A 27447-nucleotide genomic window follows, 5' to 3' on the forward strand; every position below is an offset into this window, starting at 1 on the left:
CCTGTATTGTCTCCTAAGAAACATACTCTTCCAGTCATGCACAGACAATCACTCTCCTACAGTACGTCTTATCCTATCTTTTTTATTACTGTTTAAAATCAAAAATAAAATAAATAAAAATACTGGAAACTGAGATTTTTGGATTACAGACTAACAGCTAAAGAGTTTACCATTAAAAATTTCAAGATATTAGAAAAGTATTAAAAACTTTAAAATTGTAAACAAACATAAAAATTATAATGTAAGCGATCTTATATCAATTAGTTTGTACCAATCAGTTAAAAATATAACATTAGAAATGTCTTTTGTTAGTTATAACAAAGTGCAAATGTTCATATGAACTACAAAATTATAAAAAAATTAAACTTTAATGTAATGACTGTAAGCTCTGCATTGGAGTATCTCAGTGTATTATATAAAAGAAGTCCTTTACCCTTATAAAATCTCCCCGAAGACGTCTCATCCTTTAGACAGAAATCCTTGTTCCTTCTACCATAGTTAACTTAATTGATCAGTACTTCCGTATTGGTTAGGTTAGGTGATTTGAATATGGCAAAGCACACAAGAGCTATCTGACTAAGGGGTGAGATATATTCATGGAGGACTTTCTAAACGAACAGGCTCGTCCGCCTATACTATACAAGTCTAAATTGTGGAAGCGATGATTTGCACTTGTGTACTACTTAGGAAGAAAAAGAAATGGGGAAAAAAGATTATCAACTAATCTACATTTTTTGTAAATAATTAGCTGTGAAAGAAAAATTAGAAATAAAATAATTCAGTTTTGGAAATTTTTTTACATAGGCAATATATCTTTTATTATTTGGTATGTGCTTTAATTATTATATTTAAAAGACATGTATATGGCAAAATGTAACATTTCAAATCTTATATAATTAATTAGCTTTTTCAAGAAAACCCCCTTTTTTTTTAATACTTACAAAATTTTAATATGTTTACTACCAGAATATAAAGAAGTTAAAAATTTAATTTTTATGTAATTTGGAATACTTTGTTTGTGATATAATGTAATAATTATGATAAATAAGCATTTATACAACGGTGAAAGGCACACTTATGTTAACATTCTCTACATTTTGAAAATGATGACTGCAAGCAGCTCATTACTGACTATTTTGATTAAGCCTTCTGCAATCCTGATCATTTTAATTTCTAATTTATATATTAATGTGTGCAGTTTTCTCGCATTTCAGATTGAGATTTTACAAACAATTTCATCATCTGTGCTTTTATAGCAGGATCTATAGGTAAAGTTAAACAAAAGATAAGCAGATCTCTTATAAATTGGAGGAGGGAAAAGGGGGCATATACGAACACAAAAGTAACTTAAAAAATGACTTTCTACTGAAACAAATCATCCAAATTCACAAATTGTAACATGATTCTTTATCTATATAAAGTACTGCTCAACATAATATATTTATACCATTGTTGAATTTAACTTTCATAACCACTTTAGAATAGCTTAAAAGTTTATTTGATAACCTTTGGTATCTTCAAGGTCTAAAACATATTTATAATGCTGACAAAATTGGCCTTTCATGGCAATACAAGACCCAAAATACTTAATAATTTTCAGATGAATTCTTCACAATAATTACCAACAAAAAGTTATCTCAAGGAAAAAATTATAATACTGGCAAAACAGGTCTTTTCTGGCAACATGGGACTCGAAATACTTTGGTAGTGCATGAAAGGTTGTAAATGGTGTCAAAGATTACAAAGAGAGACTAATGACTTTATGCATATGCTGCATGAGATTCTCATTATTTGAAAAAATACACAACATTGGACATTTCAAGAAGTAGAGATTTTTCCCATCATTCCAATATAAAGCACAGATGACAAAAAAATCAATTCATACTCAAGGCTCAGAAATGTTTGTTTGCCAGACAATAAGAAAATTGTCCTGATTATAAACAAATCTTCATCTTGTACTTCACTTAAAGTTTCAATAAAAAATAACATCTCAATCTTACTGCTTCATGCATTACTCAGCCAATGGATATCTTACTACTGTGTACAGAGAAATGCATATATAAAGTTGACTTTTTAAAATACAGTCAAAAGTCGTTAATTCGGACACCCATAATCCGGAATGATCTATAATCCAGACCTCAAAGCTAAAAACGTTCTGCGCATGCGCCGCGTTGACACATGTGCATAGGCGTTTACGCGTGCGTGTAAGACCTTTACGACTGCGCATATGCGGGTGCGCAAGCGCAGAATACGTTTTCGCGTGCGTGTTTTATGTATAACGGACGGTATAAGCTAAAATTATCTAATTATCTATTTCAGTTAATGTTGATGATTGCATTGTTCCTTAATCTTCGAACTGGATCCGGCTTATTATTTTTTGCAGACTTTTAAGAGCAATTTTATAAAAGTAAACTTAAACTTTTGATTATGTCAAATAGAATTTCCAATGCTGGAGCTCCCAAAGGATCTACAAAACGAAAGTATGTTTCGATGTCCATCAAACAAAAAGTGGAATTGCTGCAAAAAATGGATAAAGATATGAAGAAGGTAACAGAGAGGTTAGTGAAAACGAAAAAATTTCGATTGACAAGTTAGTCGGTATTCTCGGCACAGCAATTACGGAACTTGAACAGCGGAACTTTGTAACTAAACAAGAAATTATGTCTGTTTATAGAATTAAAGAGAAAGTATTATCACATAAAACGAAGCAACTTAAACAACTTACATTAAAAGAAATGTTTAATAAAGTAAACAAATAAATATTAAGCTTTTTTTTTTTTGTAAATTTTGATACCCTTTAGATCATAATTGTTCTTTATTTCATAAAATACAGTTTCATATTTTTAATTTTAGAATTTCTGCATGCCATCTTACGAGATTTAAACTGATGATCTATAATCCAGAAAAATCAATAATCCGGAATCGCCGAAGTCCCGACGAGTCCGGATTAATGACTTTTGACTGTATATGCTAATTTTTTTAATGGCAAGAACATTCAAGAATATAAAAAATATTTTAACATAAAATTTGTTGATTAGAGCACTGCAAAGTCTGGAAGAATGCATCTGCAGATTATTTTTTTTAAATACTCCAATTAGTCACTAACGGTCAGCAAAATCCATAATACTGTTTTTAAATCCAGAAAATACTGTTACTGATAGTGAACATGATAAAAAGGTTGTTGAGAATTAACAGGTTTTGACTGACAGTTTAATGGAAATTCTCAATAAGGCAATTATAAATTTGAACTGTATCCTTTCTAACTCTCTCCTCTAAAATTTAGAAAATTTATAATTAGGTTATATCTCTCAAATTTAGAAAAAAAAGTATTAGCACAGAAAAAAAAAAAAAAAAAAAAAAAAAAAAAAAGCAGGGAAAGAACAAACACCTTAACTTACATTAAAATACATGCCTGATTAAAAAAAAAAAAAAAAAAAAACTTGTAAATTTTGATTTTTCTTAGTCATAAACAACTATTTCATGTTTATAATTTTTTCTTGTCATCATGCTAGGTTTAAAATGATGATTTAAAATCCAGAATCTTCGAAATCCTGAAAATTCTAAATCACAAACTTTGTAATAAAACATACGTGTAATATTTTCCAAACTATTAAAATATATTCTCAAATTTTTCTGACAAAATGGTAAACAATGTTGCATGTCATTTATTTAATTTTGTTCCAATAAAAGCTTAAAAACAAATTAAGTTGTTTTTAATGTGACATTGCTACAATTTATAAATCATTTTTAATGTATCAATCACCTTTGACTTTAAGGTTAAAGTTCAGTTCATTTAATCAAGTAATCATATCCACTAAAAAGGCATCCAATAAGCTCTCTTTTTCAAATTGAACTTTGTAGACCACATCAAATAGGCTAAGATATTACATTGGCTTTCCTCCGCATATCTTCGTTTAAACATTCAGAGTTTTTCCTCACAGATTTTAAGAAATAAATATACTGTTGCGATTTTTTTTTCAGACACCACTTGTTACGTTATTTTTTTTCCTTCATGTTCGTATGGGGTTCGTGAGGATTTGGAGTGAATAATGACAATAGCTTGATGAAGTATCCAAACACACTTTATTTAGCCAATTTTAATAAAGACAGCTCAAAAATCATGTTTAAAAGTCATCGAACTGCTATAAACACGCTGACACGATCAGCGACACAGCTTTCACACTGTCAGGAAATACTGGTAGAGACAGCTTCACTCCAAAGCACCAGAGCACAGCTCCTAACTTTGCTTGGTCATTCTCGGAACTCCACGTACTCTTGAGACTCTCTGCGCTACAACTCCCGATGCACTCAATGACACACAGAGCACAGCTCCTGACTCTTTGGTTCAGTCGTTCCCGGAGCTCAACACGCTCTCTCGACGATGCACCAATCGCGATACACTAACAAACTCCTTCGGTGCACTCAACGACCTACTCGGCACTCGCTGCTCGGCTGTCAACTCGATCGACTACGCACGAACTGACTTGCTAGACGAGACACACACTTCCTACTAACTAACTCTCCGCATACCAGCAGGGTTTATATAACTTTTGGCTGGTGTTTGAGAACATTCTGGGCTAAACCGGTAATAATTCACTCCAGAAGGTTCTCCATCCATCCATGGCATATCGCCAATTTTGACACCAAATGTCGCCAAATGTGGCAACCTTGTCTTCATTTTGTGGGAAAGCTATCTCACTGCGCCTGGACATTTTGTAACACTATCTTTTTATTAATGCAGAACTTGCAACCTATTCTTTATTTTCAAAAGATCAAATTATTATTTTAACAGCTACTTCGCAAGATTAACGTATGATGCTTCCATATGTTCGAATTTTGAAAGGATTCAATCTTCGATTACTTTTAATTTTTAAAACAATACTGTGTTATATTCCAAAGTACAGTTTTAAGAATTTTTCGCTTTACGTTCAAGTCTGTAATACTCTAAATAATATTTTTACAAGCGCAATTTAATGTTTTAAATTACAATTTCAGCTATTTTTGCAAAACTGAAAGAAAACTGAAATTTCCTGCCCTTTTACGACTGATTTTTTCCTCACTACCTGCCTATTATATCCACTATATTGGATTACTACTTTAACAGAAAAAACATATTAACAAGTATATCTAAGATTAATTTATATCTGTTAAAAATCTCGGAACACTCAATCTCTGCTATTTAAATATTTACAACAAACTTTTACTGCATCCTACAGGACAGCTCTGATAGTCTCAAAGACTATAATACTCTGAATAATGTTTAATTGCATTAAATCTTTTAATTTCTGATTTTGGCAATTTCTCTGCTAAATTTCTCTTCTATTGTATACAAATTAAGAAAAAAATTTTGAATTTCTAATTGCTTGCGCTTCCTTGAAGCACAGCTGCGATAGAGGAGAAGAGAAATAAATAATAAGCCAAATTCTAAAACTTTATCACAGAACTCAAAAGAACAATTTTCTAGGTGTACACTAATACTTAAATAATAACATAAACTCGCATATTCTATTTACTGCAGATGATTTTGTTTGCAGTCTCAATGGTGGTGGATGACATTTGTGACATCAATTTCCTAATTAAAATAAAAGCTACTAATTTCTGAAATAATTATTTTTACTCACAGACAAAATATTTAAATAAAATATACTCTGAATAAATGTATGCTGCAAAGAAAACAATGTTTCACAGTCTCAGTTTAATGCCATTATAATTTTTTTACATTATTTTCAGAACCTACAAGTACCTGAGTCATTAAGAATATTAACTGTTCTAGTAACACAATACCCATGTAACAAATTGTACTATGAAGTTTGAGATGGGTACTAATTAATTTAGAAGTCAAACAACAAAAATCAGCATTATATTTTCAAATTTCCACAGGGCTAGTTTTGACGGTTTTAGCGAACCATCTCCTCAGCTACAAATGTGCACGGGGTTCATAGCCACATTTTAGTTAAAAAAATAAGCACCTATAAGCACTTTTCAAGCACATTTTAAGGAAAAAATAAGCACCTGTCTAATTACATTATACACAACTGCATAACCTTAAAAGAAAAATTAGACTTGTAATTTAAAATATGAGCAATGCAATATTTATTAAGAGAATGAGCATTACCTCAACAATGGAAAACAATTAACTTTTTTTTTTTTTTTAAATTTTAAATGACAGTTCAATTTACAGAATTAGTTTACAATGAGAGGGAAAAAAAACTATGCAGAACTAAACTATATTACAAAATTTAATGATGATATTTCAGTTGAAAATATAGAAAATAAATAATAATAAGCCATATTAATTGTATTCGTTTGGCACCTAATAATAAATACAATTTATTTTTCCACTCATATTAATATTTAAATAATTTCACTTAAAAAATTCTGAACATTTTCTAAATTTTCATTGCATAACAGTTTTCCCTTAACATATATCCCAAGCAAAGTAATTTAAGTAAAAAAGAGGCACATTTCTGAAATCAGAAGACGGGAAATTGCTTCATTCAGTCATCCTTTAACAGTAAAAGCTTAACTAACCCGCATATTCGGAAATTCCCATATATTCCGGATAGTAACTGAAAAAGAGGAGTGGGGGAAATTGTAGTCGTTCTTTAGATTTAAATTTAGGCTAAATAAATGATTTTGACATTTTGATATGTGCATCATATAAAAATAGACCAACGGAATTGAGAAATATTCTGCTTAGAAAGTACAGTAAAACTCTTTTAAGTGTTCATAAACAAATCTCAGACTGAACATCAAAATTAATTATCAATGCAAAATACCGCAAACGTTATTGCGCTATACGTGCGGCGTAATTCTTCCATATGTGATACTACGCAATTGGAATCAACACCTGTCGGTATTCGGAGAAAGAAGAACTAAATAAAGGAAAAGAAAGACTTACTAAACTGGGGTGTTTCTGATTCTAATTTTCAACAGACTGTATTAAATTTCCGGAATAGAATCAATCTTCGCTTGGGTTGGGTAGACCGCAAAAACTTTTAGTCCTATTCAAAGTCTTTTAGTCCGCAAAAACTTTTAGTCCAGATTGGACAGTGACAAAAAAAAAAGTCCGCTGCTTCAATATTAGAGATTTTGCGGAGAATCTCCCAACCTCCGTACTGTATAATGTATTAGCAAAGAAAATGAAATTATTTTGACTATTCGATTACTTTCCTTTTATTTAAGCCATTCCGAATATTATTCCTTAGAAAGCTAATCTGTGTAAAAACACACCCATTTTTGGAAGTTTATCTATACTTCAGCAGTTACTGCAATTATATTATTATAAATATCCATAAATATGCTCATAATATAAGCATAAGGATCATAATAAACACGAATATGAACTGACCACGCGGAACGAGAATGCAAATTTATTAAAATCTTGATAGAAATTCAAACGTGTGTAGTATTTGTGTGGGAGGAAAAGAATACCGAATGTACCGGAATTTTCTACGTTTTCGCAATTCTTTGGCCAATAGAACGAGGTGCACCTGTCTGTACTCTCGCGCGCCATAGGTTACCTTAATGCAGAGGAAGGGGAGGAAAGCAATTTTCGGGAGTGTGATTGCATATAAGGAAAAAAAGTTGTTTATTTAGTTTCGGCTTTGGTACGGGGAAAAAATGCGCGTTCATTAAAAACAAAGGATTAAAAAAAAGCACTAAATGCAAAAAATAAGCACTAAAAACAAAAAAATAAGGGCTTTAAAGAAAAAGTAAGCACCTATAAGAGCCTTTATATTTTCAAATATAAGGACTTATAAGCACTTGTAAGGACCGCTATGAACTCTGTGCAAATTTCAAACTATCATCCATTTGCACTTTTGGAGCTGGGATGCTGGTTCAGTAAAACTATCAAAACTAGTTCTGTGAAAATTTGAAAATATAACGCTGATTTTTGTTGTTTGACTTCTAATACTTGTTCGGCGTGTTACTGTATCTTAATTATGGGTGCTAATTAGCCCCCTAAAATTGAAAATTTACTTTAAATTGTTTTTGTAAGATAAATTCCAAATATGTGAGAAAAATCAAATCCGTGGACTCCACTGCAACCAGCCCATAGTTTACTTGAACATGTTGACATATTATTAAAACTACATGAAATATTTTTAAGTTAAATTAGTAAATAATTATGTATTGAAAAATATTCCTACCTGCTGAAGTATAATAAATCTGGTAAATTTAGAAAGTTTTGTTTATCTAAAGTTTGTAATCAGGTTCAAGCATCACCACCATAAACAGAGGAATTTTTTTATAAAAAATTTTCACATGGCAACACTGCTCCTTTCTTTCTAGTGGTATTGAAGAGAGGCAGCCATTTTATGTGCATCTCCATTAAGTACATATATGAATAAAGCGTTGTTTGTTTCAGGTCCGTCCGACTGTTATGTCATACCACTTTTAGGCAGTCTTATCATCGAGCCAGCAACACTGTACACATTAGCGATAGCCTGGGAATACATGTAATGATTGACTGATTGATACATGGGAAAAAAAAGATAGTTTCAATTCTAGGTGAGTATGTTTATTGGTTGTCAACTCCATGACGTCTATAAAACCTATAAAATGTGAATTGTAGTATGTTTTTTTTAATCATGTTAGATGTACATGCTGAAAAGATATCAAAAACTTTAACAGTGTTTTATATCATTAAAACTGTGCTTTAGCTTACACTGAAAATGTGATTTCATCATCTCCATGTGCATCCTGTGGATGGCTTTGCCCATGGAGTTGTTAGGCCTAACTATGAAGTTAAATTTCTTTTACAGTAATAAATATATTATTCAAATGTATATTTACTGGCACCCACTTCCTAGGTTTTACATATAAATTAAGTTATAGTATTGCAATATTTTTGTCTGATATTATATAACCACCATGCAACAAATCAAACTATGCGTATTGGAATTTGCCAGTGCTTTTAAGGATGAATTCATAACATGCCATAAGAGCCAATTTTTTTATAACAAAAACATTTAATCACATCACAATATTAAACTGAATTACTACAGTCGACAGACAATCACGTTGGAGGAAAGCGAGCGACCAACCGCACCAACGACGAGACGTGACTGTGTGTCGCCGAAATCACCTTCAGTTCCAGTTAGTGAACAGCGCGCGGTTGGCGAGTACAACACATGTTTACAGAGTCGCCACACTACTCCCCCTCCAGTGGCAATGAATTAAAGGTACCGAGGGTTAAATAGGACTCTACGTCCGAAACGTGTATACTGAGGAGCACTTGTTTTCTGGGATCCAGGCACAGGAACTGACGTAGTAGCAGATGTTGGTGTAGACCCAATAGATGAAGGTGCCTTCGAAGGAGGTGGGACTGATGTACCAATCTCGACAGTTTGTGGTGCTAAGATAAAGGCTGGTTTGAGACGATCAAGGCTCACCACTGTCTCTTTGTCGCCGATTAGTATCCAATAGTTCTTGGATGTGCGACTTAGAACTAGGTGTGGGCCTGTATAGGTAGTCTCCAAGGACTTTTTTTGATGCATCACACCGTAAGAACACATGTGAGGATAAGCAAGTTCTTTAGGAACAAACACATGTCTTAAAGAATGTATGCTTGTGGGCTTAGGGTATAATGCAGCCGTGGTTTTACGCAATTGTTTGAGGAATGCATGGGGCTGGACATTGGGTGAATTTTTTGCGGGATTTATAAAATCTCCCGGTAAACGTAGATTGGTACGATAAACCATTTCAGCACTTGAAGAACCCAGGTCCTCTTTGATAGCCTTTCTGAGTCCTAACAACATAGTAGGAAGGACATCAATGCAGTGAATAGCAGTATGGCATCTAATGGCCTGTTTAAGAGAGCGATGGAACCTCTCAACAAGTCCATTGGAATTCAGGTGGTACGGTGATGTACGGATGTTTTTAGTTCCCAAGAACTTTGTTAACGCAGTAAATAATTGAGATTCAAACTGCCGTCCTTGGTCCGTGGTAACGTACTCGGGTACCCCAAACCGTGAAATCCACACAGAAAAACAGATTTTTGCCACAGTGTCGGCTGACATATCTACAATAGGGATAGCCTCTGGCCAACGTGTGTATCTGTCGACACACGTAAGAAGATATGTATAACCTAGTGATGGGGGTAAGGGTCCAACCAAATCGATATGTACGTGGCTAAAGCGAGCAGATGGTAACTCAAAGCATTGACATGGAGTTCGAGTGTGCCTGTGGATTTTTTATTTTTGACAGTCTGTACATGACCTCGCCCATGCAGCGATGCCCTTCTGCATACCAGACCATACAAAACGCTGTTGAATTAATGTGCGACAAGCACAGATGCCAGGATGGGATAAATTATGGAGGCCGCTAACAATACCATGCCGGAATTTCAGTGGAATGTATGCCCGCACCACATTACCTTGCACATCGCAGTATAGTGAAAGATCTGGTTCTAACTGCATAGGTACTAAATTAAGTCCATGAGAAGACTTGTCAGACAAAAGATGTTGCAATTCTGGGTCCTGTTTCTGGCATTCAGCAATGGTGGAGAAATCTGTTGTTGATGGCAACTGAACCTCTTCAATTCTGGACAGAGCATCAGCAACTATATTTTGAGGGCCTTCTACATGCCTAAAATCGGTTGTAAACTGCGCTATGTAATCAAGATGAAGCATTTGCCTGGGAGAAGCCTTGTCAGGCTTTTGTCGAAAAGCGAAAATTAGCGGCTTGTGCTCGGTATAGATAGAAAACACACGACCTTCTACCATATGACGAAAATGTTTAACAGCCTCATACGCACTAAGAAGTTCGAGGTCGTACGTGCTGTATTTTGATTGCACTGCAGAAAATTTTTTCGAGAAGAAAGCCAGAGGCTTCCATGCTCTGTCTACCAGTTGCTGCAAAACCGCACCCATGGCCGTATTAGATGAGTCAACCATTAATGCTAAAGGGTGCTTAGTAGGATAGCTAAGAGCTGTTGCCAACGCTAAGTCATTCTTATATTGTACAAAGGCTGTACGGGCATCATCAGACCAAATAATTGGCCGCATATCTTTCTTTTTACTCCCAACCAAATATGTGTGCAAAGGTGCCTGCTTTTCAGCGGCATGAGGAAGAAAGCGACGATAAAAATTTAACATGGCCAGAAAACGATGCAGCTCCTGAACAGTTTTTGGCTCTGGGAAATTTTGAATTGCAGTGACTCTGTCACTAAGTGGGCGAACGCCCTCCGAAGAAACTTCGTGACCAAGAAATGACACTTTAGATTTCCCGAAAACACATTTTTATGGATTAATGACTACACCATAAGACTGAAATCGGCCAAGGACTATGCAAAGGAATTCAAGGTGCTGGTTTTCAGTTGTCGAGGCTACCAGAATGTCATCGAAATATGGGACACAAAAATCTAAATCTCGAAGGACTTCATTAATGAAGTGCTGAAACGTTTGCGCAGCATTACATAACCCGAAAGTCATGACAGGAAATTTGAATAATCCAAAAGGTGTTATTACATCAGTTTTTTGGTATATCAGGTAAATTGGCAGGGATCTGATGGTAAGCACGAGTCAAATCTATCGTAGAAAAAATATTTTTGCCTTCCAAGACTTGCATGCAGTCCTGAATATGAGGAACCGGATATCTATCAGGCAAAGTAACTGAATTAAGACGTCGATAATCCCCACTAGGACGCCAGTCGCCGTTTTTCTTAGGGACCATGTGGAGTGGAATGGCCCATGAACTTTTAGATGGCCGACGGATTCCTTGCTCAAGCATGTATTTAAATTCTTCTTTTGCAGCCTTTAATTTCTCTGGAAGCAACCGCCGTGCTTTGGCAAAGATTGGTGGTCCAGTAGTCTCTATGACGTGTACAATACCGTGGTCAGCAGTCGGTTTGCCAGTTACTGAGCGGATGATGATAGGGTATTGCTCAAGTAGTTTGTGGAAAGGAGAATTACCGGAAATTAATTTAATTCCAAAATTAGTGGCATTTCCAATGCTACCTACTGCGGACAATTGTGTGGTGGAGTCGAGTAAGCGTTGATTTTTAATGTCGACCAACAGAGAAAAATTTTGCAGAAAGTCTGCACCAATTATTGGGTGCAAAACCGCAGCGATGACAAATGGCCATTGAAATTTTTGACGCAATCCTAGATCCAAAGACATTAATATTTCTCCATATGTTGCCCGTACAGCCTTTGTATTGGAATTTGCCAGTGCTTTTAAGGATGAATTCATAACATGCCATAAGAGCCAATTTTTTGATAACAAAAACATTTAATCACATCACAATATTAAAACTTAATTACTACAGTCGACAGACAATCACGTCCGGGTCACCATTTGTTGCACATGGTTGCGGCTGTGTGCAACAACAAACTATGCGTATTGGAATTTGCCAGTGCTTTTAAGGATGAATTCATAACATGCCATAAGAGCCAATTTTTTTATAACAAAAACATTTAATCACATCACAATATTAAAACTTAATTACTACAGTCGATAGACAATCACGTTGGAGTAAAGCGAGCGTCCAACCGCACCGACGACAAGACGTGACTATATGTCACCAAAATCACCTTCAGTTACGGTTAGTGATAACGGCGCGTGGTTGGCGAGTACAACACATGTTTACAGAGTCGCCACACCACTACTACATGATATTTAAGCAAACAAAATAGATTTTCATTCCATTGGTGTGATTCCACCATAAATAAATTAACAAAAAAGGTTTAGCATCTAGGTGCCAAGCATAGAGATAGACCTAAACCTGGTGACAATGAATAATGTTTCAATCAATTAAAAAAAAAAAAAAAGAGAGAGAGAGAGATCAGCTATGATAATAGACAGGGATGTTAACTGGCAGTGGGCCTACAAAGTTACATATCTAGTAGGTAGTTGCTAATGCTATGAAAAGTTTATAAAAAATTAAAGAAATACATTACATAAATATGATAGTAAAAAAACTTTTTCTTAAATTTTTTAGGTATGGCTAAAACCAAGAAAGAATGTGGAGAAGTACAAATTAGCAAGGCAGATCAGTCCAAGAGCAAAGAACTATGCAAAAAAGTTGGAAAGCATGTTCAAAGAAATACCGTACAGCCAAAAAGAAAGAACAGTTAAATATTAAGTCTGCACAGCCCTGCTTCTAGTGCCATATTACCTGTAGTCCTAAATGAACCTACAGAATCTCAAGACAATTTATCATGTCCACAATCACAGTGTGCAATTTCTGAAACATCTACAAACAGTTACTCTTCAGGAAAATCTAGAAAAGAGAGTGATGAGAAAAAAGTAAAAAAAAGTACGTCAGCCACTTACAGGAAAATAAAAAAACTAGAGGAAGAACTAAAAACATACAAAGCAAAATGTAGTATGTATAAAAGTATATATTATAGGGAAAAGGGAAAGAAAAATAAAAGGAAAGACGACACAATGACTAAATACTAAAGTCAAGAAATTGCTAAAAGGTGTGAAGATATCTTCTCCTATAAAAAGGAGATTAGTTTTTAATGAAGCAATGATTTCTCAAATAACTGATAATTTTCAGAAAGCATGGAAAAAGAATCTAGAAAATCTTTTTTCTATTACATAGCTGGAAAAATTATAAAAAAGTATACATGCATGAATGAATTAAAAAAATATTCAAATTCAAAAATCTTAAAAGTAGAGATGGTAAAGAAAACCCCATGATTCAAGCCAAGTTGGAGCTGATTAAGCAAGATATTCAGGATTTTTTGGAAGATGCAGCAAATTATGTCCTGATAAGAAAGATACAATAAGTAGAAAATCAGTGAAGAAACAAAAACGCTACTTGAATGATAGTTTGCAAAACCTTCACATGTTCACAACCTTCACACACTTTCTTTAGTAAGTGTATGTAATATTTTACACTTCACAATACATTTTGCGAACTTCCATTCTGGTGTGTCCAGAAAATAGTAGGTAAGCAAGGCACATGTTTATGTAGCCTTCATGAGAACATGAAACTTATGGTGAGTGCGTTAAAGCAACTGAATATTATTTCTGAGATAACCCCAGATGAACTTTACAAAAGTTTATGCTGTGATAATAAAGACAATATTGAGAAATGTTTAGAGAGCAACTGCAGTGAACGTAAAAGGAAAAAGATTAAATTCTTAGAATAGTCAGATAAAGATTCACTGTGACACGGAAAATGGGTTTTGGAAAAAGTTGATAATGTAGCCAAAGGAATTCCTAAAACAGTTAAAAAGCATTTTAAAGATCGGATTAACTGTTCTGCTGCAGAACTGTTTCATGCCTTGCAATCGGAAATGCGAAAGTTCATGGTTTATATTAGTAACATTTTACATCAGCAGAGAGAACCGATTGAAACCCAAGGAAGTATTAATCCATATGGATTTCTCTGAAAATTACGAGTGTAAATACTCAAGGGAAATCCAGGCATTTCATTTCGGTGGTTCGCGCTAACAAGTAAGCATCTACACAGTCGTAGTTTACTACAGAAATGAATTGTCTACTGCAATACTTAACCCAGTCATTATCAAGAAAATTTGAAACTATTGCTATCTGTACCCACTTGACAGTCCAGTACTTAAAAATGTGAAAATTCTTGTCCCTAGCTTAAAATCTATTCATATTCTCAGCGGTGAACAAATTAAACAATATCGCAACCGAAAGATGTTTCATTTAATCATCACACACTTTCCATCTATCCTTTCATCTGTAAAGGAAATAACCAGGAATTACACCTGGAAGTACACCAGATGGGTTCGGGGGGACTTTAAAGCATACTGCTGATGTCATAGTGACCAGGGGAAAAGACATTTCATGCTTCAGTCAACTTGTCTCTGAACTACAGAAAAATATTAAAAGTATTGAAATAATACCTATAAAAGAATATAAATTCAGTACACTTCATGAAAGTCTAAGAGAAGAAGTAGAAAAAATTATAGGTTTATTGAAAGTGCACCAAGTTTTATGGGCCAGAGCAGAACCTAATATTCTGCGTTTCAAAAGATTAAGCTGTTTTCAGTGTATGCCAACAGATATTTGTTCACACAGATATGATAAACTATACAAAAGTTTGTGCTGTGATAATAAAGACAATATTGAGAAATGTTTAGAGAGCAATTGCATGGTGCTCTCTAAACATTTCTCAATATTGTCTTTCTATTGGTATCTCCTGATGAACCTGGACGTTCCAACTTAAATCAGCATAAATCCTAAATGAAAGTCAATGATGTCTACTCTGGCACAGATGACAAAATTCTGAAAATGCATGAATGTTGTACAATGAAATTACAGAAGATAGCTTAATAAATACATATGAGGTTGCAGAATTCATAGGCCAGAAAAAAATCATCACTTTGTACGGATGATTTTAAAAGAAAATGACCGTCAACAAGGTGGAAACAACATCTATCATGGTGACTTCATGTCTAAAAATACAGACAATACCTTTTCATTTCCATCTTGGAGAGATGTATCTTGGGTTTACTCTAAAGATATAAAACAAGTGTTAAATGGCTCTGTGCTTACCTGCCGATTTACGTATTTCTTTAAAGACTTGGATTTTAATTTTTAGTAAATTGTTTTAAAAATATTTTTTTTTACTGTGTATTTTCTTATTAAATATCTATTCTGTGTTTAAATTGTTGGTAGTTTGTATTTATTACACTCTATAATGTGAATTTTAGTTAAGACATTTGATTACATTGAAAGTGATGTTAAAAGATGTTTCATATTTCAATCCTAAATTTCAACAAGATTCCATTGTGCTTCAACTCTGTGGGAACTGAAAACATAAACGATTTTTTCCTTGAAAAATATTTGTCAGCGATCTCGGCCACAAGCTGGAATGTATTAAGAACCATATAGAAATTATTTTTAAAATATAAAAAGATTAAAAACTGATACAGTCAAAAGTCGTTAATTCGGACACCCATAATTCGGAATGTTCTATGATCCGGACCTCAAAACTAAAAACTTTCTGCGCATGCGCCACGTTGACACATGCGCATAGGTGTTTACGCGTGTGCGTAAGACCTTTTACGACTGCGCATATGAGTGTGCGCAAGTGCAGAATACGTTTTCGCGTGCGCGTTTTATGTATAATGGACGTATAAGCTAAAATTATCTAATTATCTATTTCAGTTAATGTTGATGATTGCGTTGTTCCTTAATTTTCGAATTGGATCCGGCTTATTATTTTTTGCAGACTGTAATGCAATTTTATAAAAGTAAGCTTAAACTTTCGATTATATCAAATAGAATTTCCCATATATATTTGTTAATATGTAAAGGATCTAAAGCGAAAGTATGTTTTGAAATCCGAAATCTGTTTATCAATTTCACGCTGCTCAGCGGGGGAACGCCGCCCGGCGTAATGAATTGGAAGTTGATCTGTCAACACTATCCTTATCTTCAGGGCAGATGTTTTTATTTTATTTGGCTTATAATTCCTTACCAAATTAGTATTTCATCTCGATGTGCTCCGTCTTTTATATGATTTAAAACAAATTCCTCGTCATTATAATTCGCTTCTGATAGTGAAGAAAGTGACAGAGGTTAGTGAAAACGAAAAAATTTCGATTGACAAATTAGTCGGTGTTCTCGACACAGCAATTATAGGACTTGAACAGCGTAACTTTGTAACTAAACAAGAAATTATGTCTGTTTAATAGAATTAAACAGAAAGTATTATCACATGAAACGAAGCAACTTAAACAACTTACATTGAAAGGAATGTTTAATAAAGTAAACAAATAAATATTAAGCTTTTTCTTTTTGATACCCTTTATATCATAATTGTTTATTTCATAAATTACGGTTTCATATTTTTAATTTTAGAATTTCTGCATGCCATCTTACGAGATTTAAACTGATGATCTATAATCCGGAAAAATCGATAATCCGGAATCGCCGAAGTCCCGACGAGTCCGGATTAACGACTTTTGACTGTATTTAAAAGCACCCCGTTTTTGGAGAATGACTCACCTAATCATTTCTGTGAGACGCTATAGATAAATGATGGGCATATATTAAGAGAGCTAAATCTTTTCATAATCAGGCTACATATTTACACATATAATTTAAAATTATCCCTCTCGCTGCGTATCCTGCGGTTTCCATGGACAATGTAGAAGTAGCAAAATTTATGCTACCAGCACGGGGACTTCCGCGAGGATTCCTCTGCAGATAGTGATGAATATGAAAATTCAGTTTCTATCGAAAACGTTCGACAGTGGTGCAAAATTGATACGCAAACTATTAGATTATGCAAATATTTTCATTAGTATATATGTTTTACCTTTGTATTTTATAAAATAAATCATAATTTGGCTGATCTTTAGAATATGGTAACTGGAAGTTTAGCGACATTTTGGAGGCGATAAAGGTTACTACCTGGGACTTTGGTAATAATATGAGCAGTACTCAGTTCCGATTACGCATTATTTTGTGTGATGGAAATGAGAGATCATGGGATATGTCATGTGATATTAATGGACAAATTACGGTTCTTTAATCGGAAAAAGGGGGGAATTGGGAAAAAATCTGGAAATTTTGTATTTGGCTTTATTCTGTGTTGTGTGAAACAGTGTTCGTTAATTTTTGGATCCCATGGCCCTAACTAAAGTGAATTCAAAATGGGTATTTAGTGGGATTGAAAGGGGTAGTAATAAGTGTTTCTTTAAGGTTGTGCGAGATAGAAGTAAAGATGTTTTATTAAGTTATTTATTTTACCTGGTACCTTGCTGTGAACTAGAATTATGATTTTAAAGATCCTGAAACAGAAATAAGAAAAGTTTATCGGACATGTAATCAAGATTCTGAAGAAGATTAGGTAAGTTAGTATTTTTAATTATTTGAGGATATTATTTTTATGCATTGTTCTAAATGTAAGGTGGAAGTAAAGTAATTTGGTATTATTGGGAAAATTGTTATTAGCAATGATTTAGTTTAAAATAATTAGGATTGTAAGCTAATTTTAATTAATTTAATGTATGCGCTTATTTATATTTTAAATGGTGTTTTTGAATTTAATTATATTTTAATTAAATGATAGTTATTTTGTGAATTTTATGTTTGTAGGAATTTGGTATACGTTTTAGTTGAAGTAAACGTGCATGGAAATAATTTAAATATTTGACACTAAGTATTTGTAATGTTTGCGGTATGAATTCGTTGGTGACGTTTATAATATAATAGATAATTTAGAGGTAAAAGTTTTTGGATATTTTATTTATTTTATACGTGGAAATGTTCATATTTGATATATTAATTAAATGATAGTTACAGTCAAAAGTCGTTAATTCGGACACCCATAATTCGGAATGTTCTATAATCCGGACCTCAAAACTAAAAACTTTCTGCGCATGCGCCACCTTGACACATGCGCATAGGTGTTTACGCATGCGCGTAAGACCTTTTACGACTGCGCATATGAGCGTGCGCAAGTGCAGAATACGTTTTCGCGTGCGCGTTTTATGTATAATGGACATACAAGCTAAAATTATTTCAGTTAATGTTGATGATTGCGTTGTTCCTTAATTTTCGAATTGGATCCGGCTTATTATTTTTTGCAGACTGTAATGCAATTTTATAAAAGTAAGCTTAAACTTTCGATTATATCAAAAAGAATTTCCCATATATATTTGTTAATATGTAAAGGATCTAAAGCGAAAATATGTTTTGAAATCCGAAATCTGTTTATCAATTTCACGCTGCTCGGCGGGGGAACGCCGCCCGGCGTAATGAATTGGAAGTTGATCTGTCAACACTATCCTTATCTTCAGGGCAGATATTTTTATTTTATTTGGCTTATAATTCCTTACCAAATTAGTATTTCATCTCGATGTGCGCTGTCTTTGATATGATTTAAAACAAATTCCTCGTCATTATAATTCGCTTCCGATAGCGAAGAAAGTGACAGAGGTTAGTGAAAATGAAAAAATTTCGATTGACAAATTAGTCGGTGTTCTCGACACAGCAATTATAGGACTTGAACAGCGTAACTTTGTAACTAAACAAGAAATTATGTCTGTTTAATAGAATTAAAGAGAAAGTATTATCACATGAAACGAAGCAACTTAAACAACTTAAATTGAAAGAAATGTTTAATAAAGTAAACAAATAAATATTAAGCTTTTTCTTTTTGCAAATTTTGATACCCTTTAGATCATAATTGTTCTTTATTTCATAAATTACAGTTTCATATTTTTAATTTTAGAATTTCTGCATGCCATCTTACGAGATTTAAACTGATGATCTATAATCCGGAAAAATCGATAATCCGGAATCGACGAAGTCCCAACGAGTCCGTATTAACGACTTTTGACTGTATTTTGTGAATTTTATGTTTGTAGGATTTTTGTATACGTTTTAGTTGAAGTAAACATGCATGGAAATAATTTAAATATTTGACACTAAGTATTTGTAATGCTTGCGGTATGAATTCGTTAGTGACGTTTATAATGTAATAGATGATTTAGAGGTAAAAATTTTTGGATATTTTATTTATTTTATATGTGGAAATGTTCATATTTGGAAAGGTTATATACTTTTTCGCGATCAGGTAATTTCATATATGTTTTTTTTACCGGGTTTAAAGATTCAGAAAATTGTCATGTATTTTCGTGAAATTTTTCTAATTTATGAGAAAAAAGCAGTGTACATGGATATAGTGAAGAGTGTGCGCAATGCCATTTTTGTGTAATTCTGGGATGTTTTTTTAAGTAAAAATAAGTCGATGTGTACATGGTTTATGTGTATGTGTTATTTTGAAAAACGCATAAGGAGTATGGTATTGTGCACTTTTTCCCAATTTTGCAGTGAATATTTGTCATGATTAAGCAGTTTCGTTAGATAAAATTTTTAGCATAAGTGTAATTCGGCTAGTAGATTGCTGGAAGAAGTGTTCAGTAGAGAAAAAGAAAATAAACATGTCTTTACGAAGTAAAGACAAAATGGCGGCGGGAAAAAAAAATAGAGGGTTGCTGTAGGAGAGTTGGTCGCCAAATTTTCGCCAAAAAATTGCCAAGTTACCATAATGTAAAGATCAACCTATAATTTAACCAATATTAATTTTCAAAATTTTCCTTTTATATCATTATTCTTCAATTTCAGTATTCTGACAACCTTTTTTTATGACCTAATTCTACATTGAAAAAGATCTCTTTCACAAAAAATTTTGTATATATACTCTAAAATATATGTAAATTTGGGTTTAATCCTAGTATCCGGTGCACACGGGATTTGGCTACTTTTGGCGACTTTATGATGAGCAGTAAAAACGGGACATACACGATGACGAGTAACGTAAACGGGTCATTCAAAGAATATATATAGTTATACATAGTATATACTATGTACATAGTGTATATACAATGTATATACACTATAGTATATACTAACTATGTATATAGTGTATAGTATATATATAGACGTTCTTTGGATCATGTTTGTTGTTGGAGCTAATTTTCAAAATCGCGCCAAGGCTGCACCATATACTAGGATTTTACCTAAATTTGAAATATGCAATAAAAAAAATGCAATTTTTGAACCTATTTTGATAAAAAAAAAAAAAAGCATGCTGTGAGAGGGTTAAAATCAGATCCAAAAGTCATATTCAGATATGGCAATGTAGAAAAAAAAATGGTGTACACAATTACTGCATAATATTGATATAAATATTTTTTTAAGTTTAAATATACTCAGATAGAACATAGCAGAAAAAAATGAAATTTTAACAAAACAGTGTAAATAACCATTCCATAAAAATTTTTAAAAATTAAATGATGTTTTCTGTGACATTTCATCTACAGATTTGTATCCCAAGAAATGAACCCATTATATTTGTTTTCAGACACTTGCATTTTTTAATTTATTTGCATACATTTTGAACATGTTTCAAATTTGTTTCTAATACTATTTTATTTTTCCTCTATTTTAAGCCTTCCTTATTATAAAATAAAGATCATTACAACATTTCTTGCAATAAAATAATTTATGGAAAAAACTTTAATCAGTAACTTGCATAATAATTGAAGCACTCGAAAATTTTGTTGAAATGCTTTGTGTTTGTGATTATTATTATTTCATTTTATTGTTTTTTAAATGAAAATACACCACAAGAATTATTTCAAACTTCCATGTTTGGAAATTATTACTTGTTTAACACAATATAATATCTATTCTATATCTGGAATGCACATGGCAGGATGCTACAAATCTACGAAAAGTTCTGTTACAAGATTTATTATTTCTTATTTTAAAGATGGTAAAAATACCCAAACAATCCCTGATGTAAAGCATTCAGCTATCTTTGATGTTATAAAATGACTGAAATTGCATAGACCTGCAGAAAATACCTGCAAGTCTGTACCACATTTAACCTAACACCATTTAATTAGAGATTTAACCTATGAAAAACCAAACAAGACCCAAAAATTAAATCTGTAAAATTTGCAGATAATTTAGAACAACAGTTTGAAATAATATTTACCTCTGTAACTGTTAGAGGTCATTACAGCACATTGTTATATTGGATGATCAGCATGAAGAAATTATTTGCCAACAAGGAATATACGCTTGGAATTAATAAATCTATGGTAAGCAAACATTTATGACACTAAAATACTGTTATATTTGCAGATGAGGTAAGATTTAATGTATTCAGGTCTGATCAAAGAATTACTGTGTAATGAAACTCAAATTAAGAGCTGAATCCAGAAAACCTATTTGCCAACTGGTCAGCATATGGGTGTAGGTAAAATGGTTTGGTGATGTTACTTTGGTCTGTGGGAGGGGAAATTTAGTTTTTATAGAAAATAATATGGATCAGTGTAAATATATAAATATTTTCAATGAAAGCCTGAAAGCTACATGAAAACTTGGAATGTAAAATATGTTCAAATTCTCGCATGATAAGAAACCTAAACATAAAAGCCTAAATGTTTGCTTGTGATTTTTATACAATTGTACTGAAGTTATCAGACGTCTCCAAGTTCTTCAGACTTAAATCCTGTCAAACATATGCAGTTAGTTGCAGAAAAGAATAAGGAAAGATGATAATTTTTCAAACGCTCTACTAAAAGCAATTCTTATTGAGAAATGGGGGGGGGGGGAATGAAATAATCTTTACACAAAAAAATTAGTTGAATCTATGTCAAAGCGCACGAAAAGCGTAATTTCTCTACCAAAAAATTTTTGAATACCCCTTTTTTAAAATAAGCAGATTCTAAAAAACGATTTTTAAATGTACATGTGAAAGAGAATACAGTCATTTCGCCAATATTTAATTATTAATATTTGTAAATAAAACTGAAAAATACAAGTGTCCGAAAACAAACAGGAGTCACTGCATATATGTTAATATATTTTGTTTGAATGCATTTCGTTTTTCATAACACTGTCATTGTTAACATACCTATCCGGAGGAGATGGTTGCACATACACATCTCCCGAACTACTGGATCTTTCGGAGCTTGTTTCTTCGTTAATATCATAACTACTCTCCACAATGTGACGACCGATGATAGCGCTGAGCTCACTTCGACTGATTGATGTCGAAAGAGTAGAATAGTCGAACTGAATACTGGACATACTTAATTATAGGATGCTTAAAAGAAAGAATGGAAAATGCATCTTCCTTTCTACATATGAGATGACTTGATTAATTCATTAATGAATCAAACTATTCAAACAAAGATTATGTTTTACTACTTGCACAAGATACAGCAGATAAGATAAAAACATGCTGAGAAGAATACCGTTTATGTAACAAATGCACGAAATTAAACGGGCCCCACATCAAATAAATCTGTAGTTTAAATGTCATCACACTCTAAAGTCAATAAACGCCTCTGACAACAACTAAAATCAAAACTATAAGTTGAGTTGCACAAAAGCTGAATAAGCAGACACTGAGCCTTGCGAAATATATAACTTGGATAGGTATTTCTATGTTTTACTGATTTCTATAAAGTAATATTAGATATTTCTACATTTTACTGATTTCTGGTACATTAATTTTTAAAATATGATGATTTATTCTATATTTTATTTTCAACTGAATGAATATTTAATTTTTATATTAATTTTATCCTTTTTTCGTTTCCTATTGTATTTACTTTGATTCTATCTAAAATATATGCAATTTCTTATTTATGTGTAATTACATTATTTAATAAAACGACTGAAAAAGTAAAATAAAGTGCGTCATTGAAAAAAGATTTATTATTCCAAGAAGAAGGCATTCAGATTAATACCGCGCGCTTTTTAAGTTTTATGCTCGATTGTAATGAAATAAAAGCCATTTTTTCAGTTTTCTTTTCCATTATTGCGTATGTAAATTTCATAGTTAATGAAATTAGTTAGCTGTTTCAACTAGGTATTGATGGTTAGTTTCGTATTCCTAATATATCGTATGACATTTTGGAGATGAATTTAAATATTTAGTTTTTGTTTCAAGATGCAGTCGGATTTTTCTGATAGTGCAACGAAAGGTTCTCTAAGTATAGCCGAAGTATTTCATGGCCATATTTCTATACAAGCTCAGGTTAGATGTTATTTTATAACATATTTTTAATATGCTGTAGTTTTCTTCAAATAATTCATGAAAATATTGATTAACTGTTATTATTAATAGATGAAGAGGTCGAAGGTCAAATTCGAACTGAACAAGAATTAATTTACAATTATAGTATTTTCACCATTGTCAGAATTTAATTTGCTATTAGTAAATGCTAATTTCAACCTAAAGATTTCATTACCCTTGCCACAGTGCATTTTTTCCCCTAAAGCTCGCCAACAGCTAATCGGCAATAGTTTTAAACATAAGGTCTTGCAGAAAATACATGGTATTAAGTTTATATAGGGCAAATTTTTGTTGTTAAGCATGTTATGTGTATGAATCAAAATTATGACATTAAGAATATGTAGCGTAAATTTATATATAGTTAAATGAGTTATTGGTATGCAGAAAAAAGTAAACATATTAATCATAAAAGTAGGTTAAAAAATATGTGAAGCATTCAGAAGTCAAATTTAGCTTATTAATACATGCTATTTAGTGTATGCGAATTAAAGCTGTAGGTGGTAAAGAATGCTATTAAACATGTGCAAATAAAGTTCAGCGTGTTGAGCATGATATTTGTACATATAAATTAAAGCTAGTGGGAAAAAAACATGATATTAAATATATGGAAATAAAAATTAGCTGGTTAAATACAGTACGAGTCTATAAATTAAAATTAGCAGAAAAAAGAATGTTATAAGTGCATAAAAGTAAAAATTAGCATAAAGTAAATGTTAATTGTTTAAATTGATTTCTAATTAATTCTATTATTAAAAAAGATTTTAAAATGCTAGGAAACTTATATATAGTACTACTTTATTTTCTTTTTATTAGATTTGTTTAGCCCTGAAAAGAGCCTTTAACCCTCTTTCTCGTGCCACAAATAAATAAATAAAAAGACACCATTAAGAAAGTTGCTGGAGACATATTATCCTACAGCAAAACCATTTTTAATCACATTTAAAATTTCTGTGAAGGGATCTTGGCAATTGTATTTAATTTCACACTGAAAAAAACTCTTTCTATAAGTGATGTGTTAAATTTTCTTTGTGAAGATCGCTTTTCAGTAATGTTACTTTTAAAAAAGATGATGTGGAAACCAGATAATAAATAAGTGAAAAATATATTACATGTGTGAACAAAACACTGATGAATGATGAGTGTGATGTGCAAATTAGAAACAGCAATGAAAGAAAGCAAAGGATATGTAAAAAAAATGGTTGCTATCTCTGAAGAAGTGCATTTATGGGATTACCAGCTGTTCTTGCTTATTTTGGCAATGTTTGCATACATGTGGTTCTCTGCAGTAGTTTATTATACAAGCTAATAGTTTTTATTACGGAATTGAGTGCTCTTCTATTATCAGAACCATATTCAGAAATGTGTACGTGTATGCGTGTATTATATAGATGTATGTATGTATGTGTGTGTACACACATTCTGAATCCAATTCTGATAACAGAAGAGTACCAAAAATTATGAATAGGCAACTATAATACTACATAATGATACAGATATTTCATATTTATATATCATATCAATTCTCGTGAATATGTGGATTATTTTATAATTTTATTAATAAATTGTTAATGATTTTATTTACTAATTTTTTTAATTCTATTTAATCTTGGGATAGGTTCTAGCAGTTATATTGTATTCTTCATAAAACTTGCAAAAGGTTTTAATTTTCTTTTTTTTTTTTTTTTTTCCCCTCTCTTTTCAAATCAGGAAGTACCATTTGTTCATTCATCTAAGTTTGACCCTGTGGCAGAAATATTAAATATAATGATCAAAGTATGGGATCTCCCAGTTCCAAAGATAATGCTGGTTATTTTGTCTGATAATGCTCCATTAAAAGACTGGACTAACTTCGAAGAACAAGAAAGTTTTGTTAAAGGTTTAATTAAGGTGATATTTCTGTTACATATTTATTTGTTAACCTACAGCTGGGAATGCAAGGCTGATGGACATTATAAAGATGATAATTAATGAAATATGATTGCTTGTTTCAATATTAAAAGAGGAAACGGTAAAAGTATATTTACGGGTACCCCTTGGCAAAAATTGTGTATTTTTGGCTGTACATGGATACCGAGTTTGTGCAATTTTTTTACTTGTTATTTTGGCTTGTGTTTAATGAAATCACTGCTAAAAAAAAACCAGGAAAAATGGATCGCTGCTACACAAAGCCAAAATAACAAGACAAAGAATTGCACAAACTCTGTATCCATGTACACATCGACCTATTTTCACTTCAAAAAACATCCCAGAATTACACAAAAACGGCATTGCGCTCTCCCTTGACTTTATCCATGTACACATCAACCTATTTTCACTTAAAAAAAATCAGAGAATTGCACAAACTAGGCTTTGTGCACTCCCTTGACTTTGCCCCTGTACACATCAAACTATATTCACTTAAAAAGTCAAAAGAGCAGCCAATATAATCTCAATAAACTACATTTTAAATCAAACAATGAAATACCATAAAAAAGGAAATTCATTTTTGCACTACACAAAGCAAATATCCGCTTACGTTATTTGCGAATTGATACGCCTTCAGCGAAACAAAATTCCTTAACAGCATCCAAAAACTTCCTAAAATTATCTGAACTAGAATCTGTATACTTGTGTTGCTACATAAATTCACAAAATAAGAGTAAAAAATATCCTCCGTAGCACCGTATTGTCCGACCATATGTATTTCCTTCTTAAAAACAGGACATTTAATAATGGCTAGTAAGTAAACCTTCATTTACACAACAGACAAGTAAAGCTCTTTTCCCCCTTTCTTTCCAAATGGTACAAAAACTTCAAATCAATCTTACCACATTTAGCCATTTTACCATCCTAACCAGAAAACAAGTAATGTACTTCCTAACCAACACATGTGATAAGCCCTTACAAATTCACCGCAACCATGCAACCGATTACTCCATAATAGGGTTTGCATAACATTGAACTACTCAGGCAACCATAAATAAACCACCACTTGGCGATAAATGAAACAACAACTTCGCGATAATACAAGGGGTACCCTTCTCTCTACTCTAACCAAGGAAACTTGTCAGTATGACGTATAAATATTGCCATTGTCTTCCTTGTATTTCCACATGAAAATTAACCATTGCATTAAAAGGCTAAATTATTAACCCTTCAGAATTAACATCATTAGCTTCTTAGATAATTTCTTTTTTTATTTCTGATAAAATTATCTAAAAAATTTAAGCAATGAGTTACATTTTTTTAAGACAATCTGCACTCAATTGGATTTTTAAATTTAAAAAATGATTCTATTTCAGATACCAGAGGTCGAGTGTTTCAAGATGGCTGAATAATGTTCGTTTGTCTTGAGTTTGAACTCGAGTAAACAAGCTAGCACTGCGATTAGTTTCTGTGATTTTCTGGTGTTTAAAATGAATATGAGCCAACTTTCCTTCAAAGTCCTCCACGAATTCCTCCTCTTAGGAAAATAACCCCCCTGTGCTTTGCAATATTCAAATAACCTATATTGTAACCATTTCAGATTTCCATATCTTCAGGAATAAAATATGTTTGCCTCTGCTATTGAAAGACTTATGGAAGCTTACCTTCAAAATAAGTACAGTTTTTTTCAATATTTACGCCAAGGTTGCTTTTTTTATTTAATTTTAAGTGTATGAGTATGTTTTTTCAAAAATTAAAAGAGGAAGATTGTCAAATAGTACTTCATACTCTGAATGTATTCTCAAATGCCTTGAATTGGGAAATATTCCAATAAAGCATTAGAATTGAACTGAAAGAAAATTTTTGGAATGTAGAAACAGCCATATTTTAGAAACTGGATGTGTGTAGTGGAAAATGGATAGGAATTATGCTGGGAAATTGCAAAAACAGCATGACAGTAATAAATATCATATTTTCCTTCTAAAGGGATTTTAATACAT

At 32.4% G+C, this 27447-nt stretch overlaps 2 protein-coding genes across 11 annotated transcripts in view; one reads left to right on the forward strand and one right to left on the reverse strand.

Annotated features, from left to right (window-relative positions):
* LOC118192466 (equilibrative nucleoside transporter 3-like) overlaps nt 1–22826 on the reverse strand; it is an 83339-nt gene extending 60513 nt beyond the window's left edge. For 2 of the 7 annotated variants that reach the window (XM_085827066.1, XM_035363445.2), the window contains exon 1: nt 22373–22818. In XM_085827066.1, coding sequence (XP_085683192.1) covers nt 22373–22548 — 176 coding nt within the window. In that variant the 5' untranslated portion in view covers nt 22549–22818. Of the gene's footprint in view, nt 1–6901; nt 7054–22372 lie in introns of those variants that run through there. The other 5 variants (XM_035363446.2, XM_085827067.1, XM_085827068.1 and 2 more) reach the window with 5 other exon arrangements.
* Nucleotides 22827–23225: 399 nt separating this feature from the next.
* The window catches only part of LOC118192464 (transient receptor potential cation channel subfamily M member 2-like), a 137403-nt gene continuing 133181 nt past the window's right edge, over nt 23226–27447 (forward strand). For 2 of the 4 annotated variants that reach the window (XM_085827073.1, XM_085827072.1), the window contains exons 1-2: nt 23226–23503; nt 25250–25429. In XM_085827073.1, coding sequence (XP_085683199.1) covers nt 23417–23503; nt 25250–25429 — 267 coding nt within the window. In that variant the 5' untranslated portion in view covers nt 23226–23416. The remainder of the gene's footprint in view (nt 23504–25249; nt 25430–27447) is intronic. The other 2 variants (XM_085827071.1, XM_085827074.1) reach the window with 2 other exon arrangements.

The sequence above is a fragment of the Stegodyphus dumicola genome, chromosome 11 (genome assembly GCF_044657685.1).
Source record: "Stegodyphus dumicola isolate Sdum_Otavi_A_Nest chromosome 11, ASM4465768v1".
Taxonomy (NCBI): domain Eukaryota; kingdom Metazoa; phylum Arthropoda; class Arachnida; order Araneae; family Eresidae; genus Stegodyphus; species Stegodyphus dumicola.